Here is a 17,423-nt window from a genome sequence, read left to right as displayed (position 1 = left end):
ATATAATATTGTTATTTAAACATATATTCTAAGCTGGACTTAGTTTCTAAATCGGTCGGTAAACTCTCAGTATCAACCACAGTTCTTTTACATCGAATGCAGGGTCAAACCGCAGAGTTAAACTGCAGCAATAGAAGCTACGTCCAGAGTGAAAGTGATAGAACTAACGAATGTGTACAGCTTTTAAGTTCCATATCGCAAGGATGATCGTATTGAAGCTTTTTCAAAATGTATCGCAAGGATTTGACCAAAGGCACCATATGCACGTCTATTGTTTCTGTAGCTTACAATAACATCAGTTTTATCTTCCGATATGTAAACCACACGTACAGCTGGTTTAAAAAATAAAAAAAGCGTTACAAAGCAATAAGTTTAGGGAAAGGTCATACAATGTTTCATGAGACACCTAGGACTTAATATTTTTGTTAATATACACCCATATATTGTTTTTCAGATTTGTTGGGACTAGAAAGCACTTTTTTTCTAGTCCAGGTCGAATGAAAAATAGCAACTTACATAGCTTAAAGGCTATCATGCTGTATAAAAGTGGCAAACGATGTAATTCAATGCATTTGAAAGATTTAAATAACTTTGTTGTCTCTTATAGGTCAGATGATGATAACCTGGTTAAAACGAAGGCCAGAAGTTTTCGTAAACCTGATAGTTAGATAAATAGAATACGCTTTCATTTCATGTCTTACTGACCGTATATATATTCATTCATAGTTTTACAATGATGTGAAACACGCACTGAACAGAATTAAAATTTCAAAATACGGTTACGGATTGTAGGCTTTGCATTTTTATATGAAGACTTTATTCTACACAGTTGCAACGTTATGTCTGTGTGAATAAAGAAGTAGTATTATTATTAAATTATTAATTATTTAGTTAACGTAATAGTTATGATTTTTATCAAGAGAGGACCATATTGGACATAATACGGTAACGTATAGTAGCATTGTTGGAAAATTCCATAGAACTTGCTTTATCTGCTGTTCATTATTCAAGATAACCAATGCTTGCGGTAGTGCGTTTCGAAACTATCTATCTTAATAATATATCTAATTTTGCAGACCTGAAGTTGCTGGTATATGCTGAGTTGGCGGTATCCTTTCTGGGATCTGATGTACGTTTTATTGGCCGAGTGAATATCATCGAATGCGAAATTTCGTAGCTATCCGATGTGTATTCGTGTATGGTCGTGGTGAGAGTCCAAAGGCGAGGAGGGCTGTGTGGGAGACCCCTAAAAAGTCCGAGAAAGCCTCGATAAAGTTGCCAGGACTATGCAACATTAACAAAAGTCGCACAGCTATTCAAAGCATCTGTGCGTCTTGTGCTATCTCTTGTGGTTGTAACGCCGGCCCCAAAAAAAAAAAAGTTTTCACAGTTATAACTATTAAATTGAAAAGGTGGCGCACATTTCTATCCAAAACTATTGTGTTAATTGCGATCTATCATCTTAATTCATTCCTATCGTGACGCAATGTCACGTTCTGGAAGCCCGATATGCGATAGTCCATTGCACTGGTACGATATTCGAGGTGAGTCTTACAGAGGCTAAATGCGCTGATTTGACCCGTCGTTCTATGACTACTTTATCAGCAATATATTTTATGTTATTTTATTACCTGTTCGGATCTTGCCACTTATTATTTGCATATTTTTCCTCCATTCCTTCATTTAAGAGGGCTTAGAATAATGGGTCACAGAGACCGGTTCGCCTCCGATTTTGACCATATCCAGTCCCAAAATTTGGAATTAATTATGTACTAGACCCTGTTTATTCAAATCGAATATGCAGCACGATATGGATTTATTATTAATAAGACATTTAGTTGCACTTCCAATGCTTTTATAGAACAGTAATAAGCTTGGTATTGTTTTCTTCAAATTGACCCCTATTGTATACTTCGTGAAATGCATTTAAAAGGATCAAGATCAACTCTATCAAAACAAAGTTTTGCACGAACTGCACGCGAGCAGCGAAATGACCTTATTGAAATTTCGCTTGAGCCTATGAAAATACTTTGGTGTTTCCTATAAGAAAATCTTTTTTGTGGTACATGCAACCCGAGAAGATTAATAGGTTTTTACCGTTAGAGCCAGTGAATAATTTTTGAAGCCGACCATTCCCCTAGGTAGCCTAATGTTTTCAAGAATTTCAATTAGACAGGTAAACCTGTTCATGAGGAGCCCGATTCTAAGCCATATTGTTTCAGGCATTTCAGCTGTGTAGCTACAGCTATGCAGCGTATTGTGAAAAATCAGCATTGTTTTTAGTTTTTTTTTTACAAAGCGGCATTTCGTACTTGGGCATGATTTCACCGGGAAAATTCAAACTGCACTTACTCAACTTGTATTGTGTCAAAATTTTAAATGCTTGACTAAGGGAATGAAGTAAAAAGAACAAACGCTTCAATGATCGATGATTCTAACATATTGTAGTTTATAAACTAGTATTATTAACAGGCGCTAACTAAACGCTGGCCCATTGAAGCAGCCGCTTGCTAACGAATATTTAGGAACAGTGCGGTAGCATAATGTGTTTTCTGCCTCTATGATTAAGCGAGATGGAATGTAGCATCTTACAGAGTAGTAAGTGCTTCGCTTTCTTAAGCTGTTGGTATTCTGAAAGAAGTATTAAGTACCACTGCTAGAAGGTGGCTAGTTTCTCAACTTTCCACATTGCTTAGAATGTCAACCTGGTTAATCACTTTGAATCTGATTCAAGGTAGACGTTCGAATAATAGGAGAGTCGAAATATTCTAGATTATTCCTTTAGTAGATTTTATGTATGTATATGAAGTTAATCATCTTTTTATTGCTCTATGAAGTACACCGTATGATATTGAGATAGTTTTTGCGCTATAAAAGCATAGCAGTGTAAGCGAACTTGGCTTTCTAGAACTGTGGTCTTCGGTAAAAACCTACGAACACTGTGTTCATCTCAAAAATAAGTTTTCAACGTTCTGATTTCTTACTTTGTCTTCGCCATCGCTATCACCCTTCATAGATTAGGATAAGCGTTCCGAAAAAAGAGCCAATGCATCGCGACGAGTCATAGCATCGCTGCGGCCCATTCTAGTAAGTGGCCACGGTCCAGATGGAATCCGTTTTCATTGTTGAATTTCCCAGGATACGTTTGCCCGCGGCAACACAAATAGCGTCATTGGGTTCTTTATAACAATTCATCGGCGAAGATCGCAGCTACATAGCCACAAAATAGCCACCGCGTATCGTGGCACTCCAGTAGCAGCTGATGCTGTTCAAGCAGTAGCAGGTTAGTGGCACTAGTAGCCGCGAAGATTGACGACGAATGGGCGAGAGAACAGGCAACAGCGGAAAAGCAAAACGTCTCCTACTTAACGTCGAATGAACTCCCCTCTAAGTTGGAGTGAATTTCAAGGACGTCTCTAGCCCACTGCCCACCGTATTTGGAAATCTGTCAGTCCTAGCGTATAATACGCTAAGATATCCGCACACGGTCACATATAAATACACCCGAGGGGACGAAAATACAGACGCCCTGTGTCGTATAGATGCCGATCCCGATGGGAAAGTAAAAACTGTTGTCGGTTTGTCTGATTTTCCGAGTGACTGGGCTTATTTCGAATGTTTCCAAAAGAAGGAACTACTGCAATGATCTGTAGTGTCATTTAAAGCTGAACGGCACGGTTTTGCTGATGACTACGACAGCTGCAAGCGAGTAGTCAGTCGACAATTACAAGCTGGAACGGGAGCATATGATATATATATGTTAAAACAACATCCAGCTATTACATAACAGAGAATTTATTTTTTTTAATCAATTTAAATTAATAATTTTTTTAAAATATTTTTCTACTTTTCTATAATTTTTGCTTTTCTGAGAGCAACTGTAATCATATGATAAAAATCTTCTCTTGTTATTATATGAATCAGTCTAAAACAATAATTAATATATCAAAATGAAACTGATAGTATATAGATCGTATATATTATCGAAGATCATTTTGATTTTCGTATTTATCAATTGTACACACTTATATTAGTTGGATCTTGGCACTTGAGTTTATTTGAATTTGATTCAAGCCTTTGATACATTTTTTTCAGTTTCTCTTATACAGATTAGAAGTGTTCTACCACTACATTGAAAATATATAGAATTATGTGATGAAACAATTACTAATCTGTTTTCTTGTTTTACAACATTCATCATCAGTAGATATTGTAGAATCAATATCGTTTTCGACGACAATGTTCTCATGCTACCTTCCATCGCTTTGTAAACAAGAATCGTTTTGAATTTGCGAACAAACCCCACTTCAACTCTATGGAGAATAACTTCATGGCGCAGTTACACAGTTTACTAAAACATGGCAATTGCAAAGCTATAGCTTCAGTTTAGGTATTAAAATAGAACAAGTTCAAATCACTAAAGATATTTCACATAAATACAGCGTTGTCATCCTATAAGGATCCTCGCATCCCTTAGATAAGAACTAGTTAAATCTTTATTTGTATAATAATTTTCGAAAGAACAACGAAGGCAAATTTAAATGGAAATTGATAGTCGGCTAGACTTTTTTAACCCAATATTAAAATAAATCAACTGATTAACCGAAGAGTGCATACTCCACTATCGCGGGACCATCGGACAATTCGAAATAAAAATCCATGATAGACTTGGTAGTTGTATTGGCGACTGATTTCTGTGATCAACGTGGTACACATAAACTGATTATATAACCATAGCATCATCATATTGTGGCGTTTGCGGCACTTAGCGATACAGCGAAAATGCTTGATTCGCCTTAGCCAATTTCCGCACACAATAGTTCCCTTTCTTCCCCGTTCGCTCGTTGCTGCGAAGTGGGGAGGCCGCATGTCACATCTGAAGACTGTCAATAATCATCGCTATACACTTTTGTTCTAAGTGAGATGAACCGCCTTGAGCCGACTGGAAACGCTACGGCGTACTACAGAAATAAAGCTTGAATAGGCAAGTGGTTTACATTGTTTTAGCCACGAAACTTTCATAAATTTCCGACCACAACTACTGTTGGTTGGAACATCTACTGCTTTCTAAATAGCCTCTGTTGCCTTGCCTTTCGTAACCATTTTTCCTCACAAAAGCTAGACTAGAATAAAGGGATTCAAATATTGTCGGACTGTTGAAGTTATGTCTGGACGAATTTATTTCTAAAATTGCCTGAAATGATCTTAAAAAATAGTAAGCCGTTAAAAAAGATACCCGTTGTAAACCATCCATTTTAGAGCTCACGGCAAACGCCTTGAAAGAGAACGAAATCGCAAAGGATATTTTCAAATTTCTATGACACTGCGTTTCGAGATTCTTTTAACTAAATATGTATAAATATATTTATCTTCTATTACTTATTGACTTTCTTATATTGTTCATTTCGTACTTTTAGCTCACGGCCACTATTTTTTTAGAACGGCCCGACTATGTATCATACAAATATAAATTAAAACACGACTGAAGTACCAAATCCTTTGAATGAACCCTTTATGGGGGGGTCATGGTTCTTTTTTGTGTGTAACAAAATTAGTTTGCACGATAGTACGATTGTATTTCACAAATTATTAGTTTTTTTCATTTTTTATCTTGTCTATAAGTGACTTAATTTTGTTTTGTAATAACTTTGTTAGTTTTTTTTTTGAAGAAGGAAAAGTTTTTCCACTATTCAGAGTTGAAGAAAACAATTTTTCTCATTACCTCGTTTATCGATTTCTCTGTTTATTATTCCATATCGAATTTTTAGTTCTCCGCATGGTGTTTTTTTTTTGTCATTTTTATTCGGGCATTTCGCTGATATCTTGTAGACGGATCAATTTAGCTTTTTTAGCCGGCAGAAACGATTAATTACTTATAGACATCGGGAACGAATGCTTCTTTAGTTTTCTAAAAATCACTAGTTTTGCACTTATAAAAGTTACTACAAGTTATTTATATTAAAGCTATTTATGCATATATTTGTATTATATCCATTGCAACCCGACCATGCTGATCTGATGATATGTCCTCATCCCGCAACCGGTAACCTCTAGCTCCCAGCAGGTTGAATTCACCATCGCGTTTTTTAGGCGTCCTTGCGGTCTTATAATACGCGTGTCTAAAAGCAATTGAAGGATTCCACAACTTTCGCGTTTGACGTTTTTGATGGGCTTCAAAGCGCAAGTCCATAACAAGACGATCAGATATCTCACCGTTCCAAAGCACAACCAGTTATCGTCGCAGTACTTGGCCAGTAACAATGGGGTGATTTTAACCTTTCTTGCGGCATATCCGCGATGCGAATAGGAAAAGCCGTGCTTTCCTGGACTTCACCCACAAGTCTGCACATCGCAGCCGTGTACGGGTCCAGAAAATAGCAGATTACTAGCCAGCGTACAGTTCTGTTCACGTCTAAATGGTCACGATAACAGAATGGGAATATCAAGGTTTCAGTTAATCCTGGCCGTACTGATTGTGATCCCTTCGCACTGGTTTGGCACAATGTGCCTTCGTTGAGAGTGGAGCCACTGATTGTCCGTCTTTCCAACAACATTTGTGTTGCTGTCGTCCACCGAGGACTGACCAGTTGATGCGCCCTTACTGATGCACTGCAAGTAGTATATTTTTAGTGGCGGGCATGCGGGTTGGTCGATCCATGTTAATACATCTGGAGCCTGTCACTTTATTTTAACGTGCCTTGACAACGGCAACGTGCGGGCGCTGCTTGTCGATATATACCCTTTTTCGTAACGGCGACATACTTTTTGATGGGTGCGCATCCAAGAGCAATTCCTCTGGCATGTATTCTCAAACCACACGAACTAACTCGGACATAAGAATTTATTCTTGCTGCTGTGACAAAGTTAAGAAAAGTTGCTGACTTTGCGGTTTTTTGGAAATTTATTAGGATTATACAATTCGTGCACCGCCATTAGCTCACCTAACAGTAATCATCATTTAATATGCAGAACTTTTGGTAGCGTGTCTCTGTCTTACTTAGTCTTACTCTGTCACTTAGAGGAATAGTCGTATCGTTCATTCTTGAAGCCTTTACACGTAGTTGTTTTATACACGCAAGTCGTACCACAGTTCAAACGTCCCTAACAGATACTGACGCCCTTTTGGCATTGTCTGATCGGTCGACCAACCATGAGCCTTATCAAAATAAGACCGAAATTCTTCGACCTGCCTTTCGAGTTGGGTCTCGTCATCGCCAATTCCGGCGAAGCGCCATCCAGTCGTTCCAACAACCAACGAACGTGTCCGCGTTGCTAGCCATTCCACCAGCAAATTAAGCAGGCTGATTTAGCTTTGATGTTAGCCGGCAGGAACAGTCACTTGGCAGTTTTCGGCTTTGCGCTTACATAGAAACAGATGAATTCATATATTTATGCAATCATCATTATTATTGCAGTATGTTTACTGTATTGCAGTATATAATATAATTAGGAAACTTTCACCTTAATATTTAAATGTTATTTATCTTTCGAAGAATATACTCTGTAGAAGTAAAGAACATTAATTTTTCACATCTTTATTGTGGATGTTATCAATCAAGATCAATACGTATTTATAACCGAATGCATTTCTCAAATAATGAGCTAATGATTTTTTCATTTTTCATGTCTGTGTATGTATATTTAGACCCATCGGACATCTTAACTCATGATGTTGATGATTTTATCATCGGCGACCGCGTTTGGGTTAATGGCTCCAAACCGGGTTACATTCAGTTTATTGGAGAAACAAAGTTTGCGCCCGGTGACTGGGCTGGTGTTGTGCTCGATGAACCGATCGGTAAAAATGATGGCGCCGTCTCGGGTGTACGCTATTTTCAATGTGAACCACGTCGAGGGGTTTTCGCGAGACCCCAACGTCTGTCACGTTATCCGACCACCGTGACAGCCTTAAGCGGCGGCCCAAGTGAGTCGACACTCATTCAGGAGTCGCCGGGGAAGTCTGTTACTACAAGGGTAAGCTAGCTCAATTCAAAATGGATGTCGTAGTACTCAATGTATGCGAATCAGACCTCAGCAGAATCTTTGCAATCGTAATTGTTCTTATCACTAAGGTCTACCTATAAATGAACAGGCTGGATAAAGTAAATTGTAACAAGTACGCTTTGATCTGACATTGTTTACACCCGGAATTCACTCTATGTTATTATTTTTATTATCTTGAAACAATATTTTTACCTGAGTAGTCCATAGTTAAAATTTATTTGACCGTTTGTAATATCTGCGCATATGTTATGAAAAAAGATTAAGGATGGTTTGAAGAATTATCCAGCATGTCCCGGCAGATCACGTTGTAAAATTTACGCTCTGTTTAAGCGAACAACTTAACTGTCATTATGTGTAATATTTACTTATAACGGATTTGAATTTTATGCATGAATAACGCTGACTAAGAATAAAATGCTACTTTTCTAATTGAAAACTGAGACTTATACAGTTTGACCTTTTCTTTTTGCTGTTACTCTCGTCTCATATGATATACATTTAGACGGTCGTCCGACCATGTTCACCGGCAACTGCTGGTCGTACGACGCCGAACTCACCACGAGCTGTGATCACAAATACGGAATCGGTGGCTGTCGATCACGGATTGCGCATTGGCGATCGCGTCATTGTGAATGCTTCGTCAGGCTTCAAAGCAGGGACCTTACGCTATATTGGAACGACCGAGTTCGCTCAAGGTCATTGGTGCGGTGTTGAGTTGGATGAGCCAACAGGAAAGAACGATGGTTCGGTTAACGGAAAGAGGTAAGCCATTTCGACGCACTTCGTTGCTTTGTCTTAAAAACTATTACATATATTTATACTGTTTATTTTTATCTGTGGACAAGAGCCGTCACGATGTTCGTTGTCATCATGTCATCTGTATTAAAAAGAAATTGGAGACCGGGGGGGGGGGGGGTATATTCAATGTACGATACTTTCATTCATTGTGGCCTAAAACATATTTAACAAACCGAATTAGTTTTTTTTTAATTATTTTCAAAAGAGAAGCACAAGAACAAGATTTAATTCTTTAATTTAGTAGACACGATAGTTAATTAGAGCCCAGAGTGGTGCAAAATGTAGCAGTTAGTGCACGTTACTCATGAATTCGTGATTTGCATCACACAACGGTAAAAAAACAACTAACAATGATATCTGTAAGGGAAAAGACCACGTAACAATCTTTATGCAAAAGTGTCATAATTTCGACCAGAGCTGCACTACTTGTCTGTCTGAACGCTTAGCTAGCATTCGAATCATCCAGCTATTGTAAACTTTTGCTAGACGACTGAAAAGCGCAATGGCTAACCTAAAAACTAATTTTTTTTTACAAAATACAAAGATGAGTGGTCCACAAATAATTAACTCGCGACTAAATAACTATGCTTCTCCTTCTGCTTAAGGTAAATCATAGTCTTGAAAAAAATAGGTTCCTCTCCAGCTTCTTGTAATAAGCTAAATTCTTTCGTCTTGATATCGTGTTGATACTGAGAACATGGTCTTCGGCATGCACATATTAGGGTGACGAATAGGTTTTCATTTATTTCTTAGAAGTTGTTGTTTATACATTGTCAAATGTTGCACACCGTATCGGTAGCCTGTTGTTTTACTCCCCTTGTTATTTACCTTTGCCTAAAACGTAGCTTTTAAAGAGACTCAAAAGTACATATAGCATTTTCGGCAACCTCTTCGACGACCTCTCTCGTAGGTCAATAAGCTGCGGGCACCACTCAGGATTAATTTGATGTCTTGTTTATTTCAAAATGGACGTCGTCGAGTTAACACAAGCAATTGCTTTCGACTCTGAAGAAGCTCGCTTCAAACCATTTTTGATGGAAAAATTGTTAAATGAGATACTGTTGCTCAGTTACAGATTTCTCGTTAAATGCAATACAAGCATACTGTGCTGAAGGTTTTTATTTCGCATAACGACGGAATATAACATGTATTAAAAACGCTGACGTTTGATGCCCAAAATAGTATTGCCCTTTAGACAGGCAATTGAAGGTAAAATTTCGCTATGGGGTCGAAAGGATTTTAACTAGCTTCGGTGGCTTGATTATTGAAAAAGGAGCTATTAAAAAAAATAGCTTGTTTAGTAATATAACACGTGTGTTGATTCCTAGGCTACCGGATTCCCGAAATATTCTTCATAGTAGAGGCTCATAGAAAGAATGAATGCATTATTATTGGCTTTCAGTTCAGGAATTTTCGGTACAGGTTTTCAGGGATTCATTAATGTGCAGTACTGGGTGCCAAAGAATGGGCCGAATTTTAGAGTACAAAGGAGTATATTTTTGTTGTATGGAATTTAAGCTGTACGAAGGTACTTTCTTTGTCTATCTACGGAATCTCATGTTGAATACAATTATGATCTAAAGTAAATCGCATACACACTACAGAGCATTAGTCCTTATTCAAAAGATAAATGCTTTCCGCTGTTTCTAGATTGTAAGTTTACATTCAAAATGAGCTACCCGTTATTAATGTAATTTTTGTGTACGGTTGTCAATTAGGCTCACACGTAGGTGTATAAAGAGTGGCTCAGTTACCGATATACATACAATACGAATCTTTTGTGGCAAACTCAATAGAATTTTCCATTTACCTTAGGGCTATTCCTATACTATTTTGCAAGCTATGTAAAACGTCAAATTTCTGACATTTTCTGCGATTGAATTCTAAAATATGCCTGATGTTCTCACTAACCTTACACGTAAAGTATCATCCGTATTGTAGCAACACATTGTTTTTGTTTAGGACCCCTGCTTTAGCTCTAAATTGACCTTTCACTGTTTTTTATACACAGGCCTACGCTACTTTGAGGGTTCATCGAGGCATAGACCCCTATCCCACCCCATAAACTCTCCATAACTCTCAGCAGATTGCCGACGTTTACATATATATTAATTTCGCTTACTCCGCCCAGTTAATCGCCACCTTCGGCATGAAGCGAGACTTACGCTTTGTAAGTTACCTTTTTGCGGCTAGTCGTGTATCGCTGTAGTACACTATCAGTAGCCTGCGCAAATTATGTGGTGCATTGAGAATAATTGCGTTGCAAGTTTTACAGTCGATATTAAAGTTCATGCAAGGTTCGCTTCAAGCATCTTACAGGAAGAAACAAATAATGAGCACGACGCCACATTAATGTAGTCGGCTTTTGTCCTAGACTCTTTCGAACTATTTCGTTATTGAGCCAGTATCTAGATGCTCTTCAATGTGGTCTGTCCGTAAATCTACGGCGAAAACAAACTATACCTCATCATTCTCTTGTCGTAGGGGGTTCTGAATAAAGCTAGTTCGTAAAGCTGTATGCATTACCCCACACTGCGATATGATTCACCTCAGCTGGGCAAACATATTCTATTGCAAAGCATATGATAGTAATAGTTTTTGATAGTGTTACGAAACATTGATTAAAATAGCTAACTTAACGAGCTACGTACCTAAAAAACATGGATGGCAATGCATCCCAGTGGCTTGTTCTGGTACGCTAGCCTGAACTACGAACTTTTACTTTACCATAATAATCGTAACACTGGATACTTGAATATCAAAAGCTTGTTTGTTAATGGTACGGTCGCTATTCTTTGTTGTTACCTGTATCTGTGCGTAAATTGGCTGCAGATACTTTGCGTGTCGCTCAAAGTATGGCCTGTTTGCACCGGTCCACAAAGTAGCGCGTGAAGGTGGCCATACGACAACGACGGTGCACACTACAACGCGAACAACGAAAATCACTTCACCTCCGCGTCTTCTATCGCGCACAGGTAGCCGAGAGAGCGTGGCCAGCGTAACTAGCAACATCAGCTCCACTTCAACCTCGAGCAAAAACTCACTGACAGCGGCCAGACAACTTCAGCAGCGCCAAAATTTGAAACCCCGATTAGGGGTGACGGCACTAGCAGAAAGGGCCTCAGCAACAGGACAACAACAACAACAACAACAAATCTCCCAGCAGCAGACTAGCACAGGAAGCAACAGTCAGGTTGGGCAGCATCTAACTAGTAGTATCATCAACGTCAGCAACTACAGCGGCAATAACGTATTTCGAAATATTCAGAGGAAAAAAAGCAATATTAAACTTGACATATTGATTTATATGAGCCGACATTTTTACATATACAAAGTAATCTAGGTATTTGCTATATGCCTGTGAAAAATCGATAGGCAGTTATGATTCTGAACAACGTAAGGTCTATAGACGATTTAATAACATTCGGATGTGTGTTTACAACTATAAGTTAGCATATATTACACAGAAGTATTAAAGTATAATGAACGGTTGACTTTTGAGTATGCGCATGCCATCATTTTTTAATCATCATCATGTGTGAATGCAAATTATAACACTACCTTAATCATTTCTTAAAATGATTAAGGTAGTGTTATAATTTGAATTTATTTCGACATTTTTCGAAGAGTGTAAGTTCCGAAATTCACCAAACATTTACTGTTTAAAAAAAGGATTAGTGATTTTTATTATACTTACTTCCATCACAACAGGACAAGTACCATTTATATCTGACGCGAGTTTTTTTTCAAAAATAGCGGATAATTGGTCGATTCACTGGCTGGGCTCATCGTCAATGGTGTCATCAATCCCTAACCCTTAGTTCCTTTAACCTATTTTTCGGTTGGGACCACAACGTGGCTGAGCCTATGCACGCCTGGCAGCCGATTCATTTCGCATTGCTGATTATTTTCACAACTTGCAGTTGAAGTAATTACGTTAGAGATTCAGTTGAAAGTCGTAGTATATAGTCGTTATAATTACTAAGGTCTGTAGTAATAATTGTCGAGCGATCGTTTTATTGCTCTTTTGCGCAACGATAAATGTTATGGAAGTTGTATGAGGAAGAACAATAAGTATACTGGACTGATTACCCATATTGGTTGAAAATTACGATTGCTTTGAGTTTTGATTACTTACTTACTACAAAACACCGCACCATTTTATTGGCTACCATTACAATGACAATTTTTACTGAAAATTAGTTTTGCATCCTGTTTGAGTAAGTTTATTGTCTTTAATTGCTGCTGTTAAGTTTAAATGTATGACACAGATGTATGACAAGATGTATTCTAACAGCCTAAAGTCATTCGTCAAATAAGAACGTCTGTCTTTTTGTACGAATTTTAAATATGGACCTGTATTCTGTGAAGTCGTACGTTCACTTTTGCCAAACCGAAATCGTTGTGTATTGTAGATGTGTCAGTCTCGATGGTAATACTTTTGGCGTTTGCCTAAACCATTTGGATTATGATTAAGGTGTCGATGTATCAGTGCTACATTTTCAGAGCCTATGGGAGGATAAAATAGTCTAGCAACAAAATCGAGTAACATTCCTGGAACTTTGCCTAAAAGGACGATTTGTTTTCAGCCTATTAGGTACCAATGATAATACTGGGAGACACACATCTCAGTCGTAATCACAAAACTGAACGAGTTCATTTTTGGAGCCAGAATCGCGAGCCTATTTTTGGCCTGCTGTCGAGCTTCCGCGGAGAAGCACAGGCTTGCCGATTTGTTATTTGAAATAGAAGAGCTGTTTTACTTTTCCTATTTATCCAATATTAAATCCAAATAGACCACGTAAGGACTTTAAATAGATCACAAATACTCCCATTAGTGTACATTGGTCCATTACGATATTTATCTGCTTATTTCTATCGTGTTCTTCCTGTTTCTTGTTTTTGGTCAGTTCGGATCCGCTTTCTTTATTTCGTTATTGTTTGTTCCATTGTCGCTAGCTGATGTTGTTGTTGTTGATGCTGATGATTGTGATTTGTTGTTGTTGTTGTTGTCTTCGTCGTCGTTGCTGTTGTTGTCTCTTCTCTCTGACCCATAACCAAATAATAATAATAATAATATGTATGCTTATCGCATGCAGATACTGATTTTGCTGTCCTATTCCATCTTTATATAATCGTTAGCGTGCCGTATGTGTTACTCCCTTGATGTTTTAACGATTGCTTTTAACTAATCATTCTTTTTCCACTGTTTCCGTTTGCTATGTTAGTAATGAGTGGGATCGATTGTTTTCTCAGTAATGCCTTTCTGTTTCCTGCTCTGGGTTATTCTGTACTGTGACCTTTTCATCTTCGAACAATGTATAATATTAAGTAATATTTTTTGCTAGTGAATATATTCATTCTATTCGGTTTATATTTTTGTTATTCTGTTTTCACTTCTTTTCAGTCTACTAAAATTAAATTACTGACGAGCAAACACAGCAACCCTGTTCCCCCTAACGCTCAGAGCGTATTGCAAGTAAGTATGTGCAATGTTTTCGAGCAATCTCTTACATTTGACAGTGTTATGTTAGACTGCATTATCCCTTGAATCGCTCAATACGATATTACACCTCCGTACTTTATTACTGAGTCATTAATGAGCTTCCTAAACGGTTATGCTGCTGTCCGACGGTTTCCGACAGCATATATGCGCTAAATATTGAAACAAATTATACTTGCTTTTCCATATGCAACGCTTTTTAAAGCAGTAGTATGTTTTCAGAATAAAGACCTTATTATACAATAATTAATTTAAGCCTCTGCCAAAGTAAATAAACGCTAAGAAACGTTAAGTTTTTCACTAATAATGCATTAAATATTTGTTTTTTAAGTCACACGAGGTTCATCGAGGCGACATAGTTCTCGTTGATCTTAATTACTTTGCCTTAGTTTAACCCCAAAGTTTTTAGCAGTTATCATAAACGTTGCTTAAACGGGTGTCAGTATTTCTAGAACGCTGAGCGTGGAAACACAGTAAAAATTGTTGGTTTAATTGGATTCCAGAGCCATACAACTTAATCCTAAGCTTGTCCATCTTAATCTTAACTAAAGTATAAGAAACTGCTGAAGTTTTATCACATATAGAGTAATTGAAAAATATATCCTACACTAAAAGCGTTCTGCAATCCTGTGACTACCGCAAATTCTCTAACTACTTGACAACAGATGAGCACACTTCTGTTAACAGAAATAATATCTGAACACTTTGATTAAGCAGATGGGTTTCGTTTAAAATCACTTTTAAGTGACGAAGCTATCAACTCAAATTGGTCCCGTGATAGGCACACGTCTTAAAAAATCGCGCATTGCAGCGCTCCACGTTTCACTTGTGGCTAGTGAGTGGACGGCAATCGGTGTAAATACTTTAATATTTTTTGCTAGCACCAATTTCCATTAAGTTACATGCCGACGCCGATAACTGCAAAATTAAAATTCTTAACACATAAAGGCGATAAAAAATCTGAAAATTTAATTTACGCAGCCATTCATTCATTCATGCATCCGTGGCTTATGGCTGCAAAGCTCAATAAGCACAGAGACAGAAAGTGTGTTTGTGTTAATCATTCTACAACTGATAATTATTCACGGATCAGCTGTGCAACGAAAATAATGATAAATGATTCGTGTTGTTGGGTGAAGAATGCGTTTGTAAGTCTCAAGATCACCTCAGCCCACCGTCGTCAGCAGATACAAGATTTGCCGAAGCGTTCCATATTATATCTGGTGCTTCGTGGGTCATGTGTGGTTAACAAATATGTGTTATAGTGCGAAGCCCGGCAATCTCTATCGTTCGAGCTTACGCCGTCAGCAAGACTATCCTCTGGACGCCAATTGATTAACTCTGGCATTGCTGAGGATAATATTGAGGATAACTAATCAATTAACAAAGGCCCTTTGCTTTCGTGCATAAATTGCTTGGGACACTGATAAAATACACCTGTCTTGAAATATAGTATTTAAACTATGGGGGTCACACACAGAAAGAAAATGTTAGTATTCGGCCTTTAAAGGAATAAGAGTCATCTACGAAGGTTGCTTTCTAGTACAGTAGTATGAATGGCATTGTTATTATGCATGTTAAAATAGGTAACACTTGGAAATTGATTCAAGATTGTCTCGTGCAGAACAGATCTGGGCCATGGTCTCTCTACCCTGTCTCTTCTGAACTTCTTGCTGGCCATGTTGCACCATGTAATGGTCAATGTGGGCTAAAAAGGAACTAACTTTTCCCCATAATTAACTTAACAGTACTGGCGAAAACAAAGCTTGTAAAAATTCCCTGCGGATTACTTCATGGGTCTCCATGAATGCGCATTTTTACAGGTATATGTGACCATGCGTGTTTCGTATGTGTTCTCGAGGACCCAGTGTAAGACGTTTCTTGAAAGCCTCAGTCGTAACCAGCTCCTCTCGTCCGCTTGATTATAGCATTTCTAAGTCTCTGATCTTGGCCTCTACGCTCATTTGTTGGCAACAATTTCATCATGGACCTGTGAAGAGTCAGCTTCATCCTGCCACACGGAACGATGAGAGAACACAATAAAAAGTTATTTATTTCCTATGCTCGGTGTAGTACATCGATGCAGTTGTGACCAGTCAGAAATTGACCGTGGTCATTAATAAAAAATATAAGCTATTAAACTTAACTGGAAGACTTTAAAAGGAACATACGCATTCCTTCTACTGAATAAGATTCGAAACGTTTTTGCATTTAAGGCAAAGATTAGAACATCGTTGTTTTAGAAGTCATCCTTTAGTGTAAGTTTCTGTTGCTTCTGTAAACTTGATTGAAGAATATTCGGCAACGAGAAGAACTTTAGTTGTCCAGAAATAATGAGAAATAAAGTGAGAGCTATTTTTTTTTTAATTAAAAACAGTATTGTGTGTTACTTTGTTTTTTATATTCGCTTTAATCAAAAATTATTTCATTTAGGGCCACATGTGTCTACCAGTTGCTATTCCTCAGAGTTCAGCCCAGTTGTGGTTGTAGCTAATTTAAGCTGCTTGCTTTGCTATCCGGTACACGCCTTAAACCTACTTAGTATAGTAAGGTAATTGCATCTGGTGGGCTCGTTTTTTTTTTGCCCTTTGCGTAGATGACAGAAGACAGCTTGAGTATTCGGATGTGTTAAAAATGAAGAGAATTCATTCAACAAAACTTTGTCGACACAGCGAAAAAACTGGAAATGAAAATTAAGTAAAACACGCCGATTGGCAGGGGTTTGTGTTGTGAGACGTAATCATACGCATGAATCACCTTTTTACTTTTTACGTTCACGGAATGATAAACTACCTACTTCATAATACAATGGTAAAAAATTATCTTTAGAGGAATGGGATGTAAATAAACTTTGTGACCAGTTTCTGCTTAGGTGGAAAGAAGGAATTACCTAAACTCAGATCTCTAGTATTGCATATATTTACTTTAATATTATTCATACACATATACTCTCCACTTTAGAGATAACAGGTTACAACAGGTCATTCTGGCATACACCCAACAACTAAAAATGTAATCGTTGTCGGTTAATAAATAGAAGCAATATGTCTCAAGCAACATGCTCTTGTAAATACTGCAGAGCCACTGTATTCCAGCTTGTGAATAGTAAAAACCGTAC

The 17,423-nt window shown here is 37.8% G+C and overlaps 1 protein-coding gene and 1 long non-coding RNA gene across 3 annotated transcripts in view; both read left to right on the top strand.

Moving 5' to 3' along the window:
* Positions 1-1,488, top strand: part of LOC147752802 (uncharacterized) — a 5,437-nt gene extending 3,949 nt beyond the window's left edge. For both annotated transcript variants that reach the window (XR_015313079.1, XR_015313078.1), the window contains exon 3: positions 1,077-1,488. This is a non-coding gene — a long non-coding RNA (uncharacterized LOC147752802). The remainder of the gene's footprint in view (positions 1-1,076) is intronic.
* LOC111265442 (uncharacterized) overlaps positions 1-17,423 on the top strand; it is a 49,007-nt gene that overhangs the window by 14,481 nt on the left and 17,103 nt on the right. Inside the window, exons 3-5 of the mRNA XM_086970507.1 lie at positions 7,646-7,974; positions 8,507-8,766; positions 11,635-11,995. Of these exons, the coding sequence (XP_086826633.1) occupies positions 7,646-7,974; positions 8,507-8,766; positions 11,635-11,995 (950 nt within the window). The remainder of the gene's footprint in view (positions 1-7,645; positions 7,975-8,506; positions 8,767-11,634; positions 11,996-17,423) is intronic.

Source organism: Varroa jacobsoni, unplaced genomic scaffold, assembly GCF_002532875.2.
Source record: "Varroa jacobsoni isolate VJ856 unplaced genomic scaffold, vjacob_1.0 scaffold_974, whole genome shotgun sequence".
NCBI classification, from domain to species: domain Eukaryota; kingdom Metazoa; phylum Arthropoda; class Arachnida; order Mesostigmata; family Varroidae; genus Varroa; species Varroa jacobsoni.
This window is presented reverse-complemented; position numbering and strand designations above follow the sequence as displayed.